This window comes from Nannospalax galili, unplaced genomic scaffold (assembly GCF_000622305.1).
Source record: "Nannospalax galili isolate Female #2095 unplaced genomic scaffold, S.galili_v1.0 scaffold461, whole genome shotgun sequence".
NCBI classification, from domain to species: domain Eukaryota; kingdom Metazoa; phylum Chordata; class Mammalia; order Rodentia; family Spalacidae; genus Nannospalax; species Nannospalax galili.
This window is the reverse complement of record NW_008349975.1, coordinates 349374-356235: the sequence shown is the minus strand read 5'-3', so window position 1 is coordinate 356235 and position 6862 is coordinate 349374. Positions and strand designations below refer to the sequence as shown.

The following is a 6862-nucleotide window of genomic DNA, read 5'->3' as shown; positions in this document are numbered from 1 at the left end:
CCCAGATTACTTTACCCAGCCAAAATGTCTATTATAGTTGAAGAAGAAAGAGAAATCTTCCATGACATAAATAGGCTGAAAGAATTCGTGTCCACAACCACAGCCCTTCAGAGAGTTCTTGAAGCAATACAAAGAGCTAAAGAAAGGAACGAGTATACACAAGGGGTGATGATGACAAGAAAGTCAATGAAGGTGTAACTGTGGAAATGCACAGCTATGTCAAGAATATGAACAGAAATAAAAATGACAGGATTCAATACACATCTTTCATTAATAACTTTCAATATCAATGGATTGAACTCCTCAGTCAAAAAATACAGATTAGTTGAAAGGATTAAGAAATAAAATCCATCTTTTTTGTTGTCTGCAAGAAACTCATGACACTTTCAAGGACAGGCACTATCTTAAGGTGAAAGGATGGAAAAAAATATACCAAGTGAATGGTACTAAGAAAAAACAGGTGTTGTAATTCTAATATCTGATAAAATAGATTTTAAACTGAATCTTCATTTTGTTTTAAACAGCGTGTTTCTATAGTTTATAATATTGATCTTCCTTGTATGTGCTGCTATGTTATCTATTAATAGTTAATGAAAAAAATCAATAAAATTTTAAAACTAAAAAAATTCAAAGTGTTTTTATTTTCACTTTTCCATTTTGTTTTCCATTATTGTCTAAGAACATCTTTTTAGAAGGGTGTGGTTACAGTAAATATACAACAGGAATATCAGCTTTCTTCGGTGGTTTACTGCCATTTCTAACTGCAACACTTTCCACCTGAATACACCATATAAGATTGGTAGTGTAGAGGTGGAAAAGGAGGTAGATGGGTAATAATTGTCTGAGCATATTTATGATGCCAACAATGAAGCTTAATGCATCTTTGATAGGTACAATTAGCATTAAAACTTCTCATCACTAGAAATGTTCTTGAACAGTGGGAATTGCTGTAGACAATTTGAGGTAACTTGGGGATAATTTGTCTGGCTAAAAGACTTACGCCAATATATAAAGCTTTCAGTTATGAGAAAAATCAATTTGTTCTTCAAATTAATCCTCTACTTAACTATATTAGAAAATGTAATCTAACCCAGAATCTGAGGAGAATATCATTAATTCTTTTACATTTGTCAAATAAACCTCTAAAGATACAATTTGGTAGTTATGGACGTAAGGATGTAGTTCCCCAAACATAATGTTTTCTCTTAAAGGCTAATCACCCTTAAACAACTCTAAGACTTTTACTAACTTTACATTTATGGTTTAATTTATATTTATAATCTTTATTTTCATTCATTTATTTCTGTGATTTTATTTTCTTATTTTCTCTCTTTCATTGATATACTCACCCTTCTTCCCCTCTCAGTTTCTAGGGAGCAAGAAGGGTAAGTATATCAATACAGTTGAATCAGTTTATTTCTATGCATGGCAGTATTGTTAACCTTGTTCAGACCCCATGTTCTTAACATTCTCTTGGACCTATTTAAGCTACTACAATATGATAACATATTAGAAATAAGCTGTCACCAACAATTTAAATGTAAGTTAGAGGTTGGTAGAGAGGGATGTAACATGATTCTCATTAGCCACAACCAGTTCATTAAGTTACAACCAGTTCATTAAGTTACAGAGAACTGAACAAGCCATCATTATCTTTGTATTACATAAGCACTTAACATAATTATTCTTTATGGAAGCATAAGGACAAAGGCCTTAAATAAGACGAGGGTGAGAACTTAATCCACTGAAGTCACCTTTCTTTACAAACAGCACTGATAAAAATCAAAAATCAGAGAAAAATATTTAATTCTAATTACAATATTACAATAATTACACATTAAAACTATGGGTATTTACTTAAAACATTTGTTTTAAAAGGAGAAATTAGATAATGAAAATATATTTTCAGAGTTTGTATCAAGTGTTAGATACAAAATCTCTGTTACAGGCTCATATGTTTGAACATTTGGATTCTAGTGGGTGGTGCTGTTTGAGAGGTTGCAGAACTTTTAAGAGGTGGAGTTTAGCTGTAGAAAATGGGTCCCTGGAGAGCAGGCCATGAGGTTTATAGCCTGGCTCCATTTCCTGTCGCATCTCCTCTTCCTAATCATCAGATGTGAGCAAGCTCTTGCTGCTGGGGCTACAATCTGCTCCCTCAAACATTCCCTTTCTGCTGTGATAGACTGTCCCCTCAAACTTGAGGCAAAAGAAAACCTTTCTCCCTTACATTGTTTTAGCCATGCATTGTTATCAAATTGAAAAAAAAAAAAGTTAACTAACCAATGCAGTTGAAATTCTTTTGAAATGTAAAAGTTATTTTAATTTAAATCAAACATTTAAGATTATGAAATATGAAGATTTTTAATTAAAATGATCAGGGAGACATTTGGTTATAAATAGCACAGTGATATCATTAGAAATAACAATATAACATATTCAAAGAAATGACCTGTCTTGCCTACGTGGTGTGCTCATACTCACTTAGCATGGCGGATGTCAGGCAGGGACCTCTCTAGAGCAATATTGTTGCTGACAAAAATATTGAAGCCATTCTCCCTGTATGCTGAGTCATCATGGTCCTCTTCAGTAAGGGGGTAAGGTTTTCCATGTTCACCTTTCCCTAGAAACAAACGAAAAGCAACAAATGTAGGTCTATATCTAGAAAAAAATCCACTTTATATTTTAGAACAGATACCTATCAATGGATGAAAGGATAGCAAAATTATTCTACTTATATACAATGAAGTATAATTTGGCCATAAAGAAAAATTGAAAATCTGGTATTTGATGGAAAATGGTGGAACTGGACACTCCAATATTAAGCAAAATAAGGAAGACTAAAAAAAAAAAATCACATTTTCTCTCATATGCAGATTCTAGTTTTAATTTGTATCTATATGTGTGGGTGCATGTTTGTATACAAGTGTGTGTGTGTGTGTGTGTGTGTGTGTGTGTACATGCACACGCCTGTGGAGACTAGAGACTGACATCAGGTGTCTTCATCGATTGCTGTTCACTTTATATACCAAGACACAGTCTCTCCATAAGGAAGAACTCCCATTTCCTATAGCGTGGCTAGTCGGCCTGCTCTTGGGATTCCTGTTGGCTTTCTGCACCAGTCTTTACGTTGAATCTGAGGCTCTGAATTCTGTTCCTTGAGTGACAGTGCTTTACCCATTTACCCATTTACCCTCTTGTCCAAGTATTGTTTTCAGTCACATGTTGCTGTGTTCCACAGAAGGTGCTAGCATGCTAATATTATTGAATTTTATTTTTTTAAATTTGGTAACATGAAAGATACTTCTGAAAAGCAAAACCACAGAAGTACAAAGTGGAATCTCATCTTCAAGAGTGAACCATTGTGGCTATCTTTAACATGTTTCTTCACACTTGTCTGAAAATTTAAAACACATATAATTTTATTTTTCCCAAAAATTATAAATCTCTTCATTTACTTCTAATAGGTGGCATTTTTTAATGTTCTCAAACTTACTCTTTTCATTAAAAATACATATTTATGTTACTTTTACCTTTCCTTCTTTTCCCCATTATGAACAACGTTGAAATTACATCTCTGCTTAATTTTCTCATTTACATGATTTTGGAAAGGAAAATATAAATTTTTAAAAGTGTAATTATTACAATTTGAGGAATGTTTACGTGCTGAATAATATTAGTTTTCAATTTGACATAGCTGGATTGAGGAAGCCTCAATTTGGGAATTGCTTCCATTGGACTGGACTGTGGCCATGTTTGAGGGACATATTTTTTGACTGTTGAGGAATGTGGGAGGGCCCAGCCCACTCTGAGCAGTGCCTCCCCTGACCAGGTGGTCCTTTATTGTACAAGAAAGCTGGTTGAGCACAGGCCAGAGGATCAAGCCAGTAAGCAGTGTTCCTCCATGGTCCGTGCTCCAGGTTCATGCCCTGAGTTCATGCCTTGCCTTCCCTTATACATAGACTGTGCTTGTAAGCCAAATAAACCCTCTCTAGGTTGATTTTGGTCAGGTGTTTTTACCACAGCAATAGAAGGCAAACTAGACCAGTGGGAAGAAGTGAAGACAGGGTATCCTTGTAGCCCCAGGCCACTATGTAGACCAGACTGACCTCCATCTCAGAGAGACCTACTTGCCTCTGCCTTCCAAGATTAAGGGCCTGTGCCACCATGCTTACCTAATTATGACAATATTTTTAATACAAGCATCTTAACTTTCACACTTTCTCAGATATTGGATCTTTCTAAATTTATTGGCAAAGGCACTTTAATCTGCTTTTTCCTGATTACTGCTAAGATTTATAATTCTGATATTTTATCACTTTTATATCTTACATAATGAAATAATTGTTCAAAGTTTTACAGAAATGACTTGTAGAGCTTTTATAAAAGTATGTTTAATAAATTTTTATTCACTGAAAATAATGAAACTACTTTAAAAATTTACTGTATTAATTATAACTTAGATTTTGAATCCAGATAACATAAATTTCCTTTCGTATTTTGTTACCTACACATTACATTGACAGAAATTTTTTGCCTACTTGAAAATAATTTTAACATCTGTTCTATGTAATTTATAGCTTATAATATATATTCATACACAACAAATGCATGTGTGAATATACTAAAATATTTAGAAAGAATAAGAAAAGTTGATTTTTAAAGAAAGTATACTAATGCTTTCACACAAACACACACACACACACAGACACATATGGGGGGGGAGAGAGAGAGAGAGAGAGAGAGAGAGAGAGAACACTTTGTGTAAGTCATTTGAGTTCTCGGGTCTGGAGAGATGGGTCAGTGGTTAAGAACACTGGTTGTTCTTGCAGAGGACCCGGGTTCGAAGCGCAATACCAACAGGGCAGCTAATAACTGTCTGTAACTCCAGTCCCAAGGGATCCAACAGCCTCTTCTGACCTCCGCGGGTATTGTACGACAAGGGTGCACTTACCTACATGCAGGCAATACACACATACACATAAAAATAATAAAATAAAATAAAAGATTCCGATATCATATATAAAACATTTTAAATGCAAAATAAGTCCTTAAATTGGTAGTGTCCACATGAGAGTCCACAAGATGCTGTTATCTTACAGGGAAATCTCAATTTTAAATTAAAGTTTTTTTTCTAAGAGTTTAGAGTTTTTCTACATTTAATTTACTGCACTCTCCATTTAAAGTTTTGAAAAATCTAGAACTTGTGTGTATGCATTATTTTATTTTAAAAATATGAATGTGGGCTGGAGAGTTGGCTCAGTGATTAAGATCTCTGGCTGCTCTTGTAGAGGACACAGGTTCAATTCCCAGCACCAATAAGGCAGCTAAAACCATTCATAACTCCAGTTCCAGGGGGATTTGATCTCCTCTTCTGATAATTATGCAAGTATTGCATGGCACAGGTGTACTTATGTACAGGCAGGCAGAACACTAATACACATAAGATAAAAAAAATAAAGTATTATTTTAAATGTGAAACCATGGCTGGAGATATGGCACAGCTTGTAAATTGTTTGCTGCACAAATCTGAGGAGGGGTTAGGATCTTTCCCCACCACTCACTTAAAATCTGGGCAGGCTTGACAGCCAGCCTGTAATCCCAGAGCAGAGAGGAAGGCACAGGGAATCCCGGGAGCATGCTGGTTGGTCAGAGCAGCCAAAATGGCTAGATCATTGTTCATCTAGAAACCCTGCCACAATATATAAGTGGAGAGTGATTGAAGAACAAATTTGACATCTACCTCGGGCCTCCACACACATGCGCGCAGGTGCACATGCATCTGCACACTCAGGCACACATACATATGTTAACACACTTACTTGCATCCACACTACATACGTACACATATGTAAAAACTGTCAAGGCATTTGTAGAACTATAATTTATTCCTTCCTTCCTTCCTTCCTTCCTTCCTTCCTTCCTTCCTTCCTTTGCTTAGGCACATTTAGTAATTTCTATCCTATTCAACTATTGTGTTCACTCTGACATTGGAAACGCTTACACACTAACATCCTTTAGTATTTGAAAAGGCTATTTATTTGTCATTTGGCATTCTTTTAAAGAATAACTTCATAAATTTATTTATGTATATGAACTATTAAACAACTCATGGAACTGATTTTATCAGTTCATTCCTTTGTTGTTTTTTTTTCTTTTGGAGACAAGTTCTCCCTGTAGCCCCAGCTGACCTGAAACTCTCTATGTAGACCAGGCTTCTCTTGACCTCATAGAGATCTGCCTGCGTCTGCCTCCCAAGTGCTAGAATTGAAGTCTTGTACCACACAAGACTGATCTGGCCCAGATATCAGTTTTTTCTTTAGTTATTCATAAGTTTATGCGTTTCAGCCATTTCTGAAGCAATGTTCCATTGAATCTCACCAGAGGGTCATTCAAGTTTTCTTCTTTTAGTCCTATGCATTTTTGACAATTTTTTCTAGGCACTTTTTTGTAGTATATGTAATAGCCTTCATTCCAGTACATTTTTCTTAACATACTAATGTTATATGTCTTTATATTTATTTGTTATGGTCACCTTACTGAACTTATAATCTCTAATACGTTCTTAAATCTGTAATGCTTTTCAAGGTCAGAATATTTTTATTTTACCTAGTGGTACTCACTGCCTCTTCTTTTTTCAAGCTAAATGATATAGATTTCTCATGTAATTCTGTAAATAGCAATAAATTTGATTAGTGTCTATATACATTTACTTTGGTAGTGATTACAATGAGATTGCTTCAAAGTACTGCAAATTTGAGTGTGGATATATATCTGTATTTGTAGGTTTTATGATATTATAAAAATATAGAATCTTCTACTGTGTTAAAAATTTTATATTAAGAGAATATTAATGTTCTATTAA

At 34.6% G+C, this 6862-nt stretch overlaps 1 protein-coding gene across 1 annotated transcript in view; it reads right to left on the bottom strand.

Moving 5' to 3' along the window:
* Positions 1-6862, bottom strand: part of Galntl6 (polypeptide N-acetylgalactosaminyltransferase like 6) — an 852377-nt gene that overhangs the window by 744942 nt on the left and 100573 nt on the right. The window contains exon 3 of the mRNA XM_008847131.1: positions 2482-2620. Within this exon, the coding sequence (XP_008845353.1) occupies positions 2482-2620 (139 nt within the window). The remainder of the gene's footprint in view (positions 1-2481; positions 2621-6862) is intronic.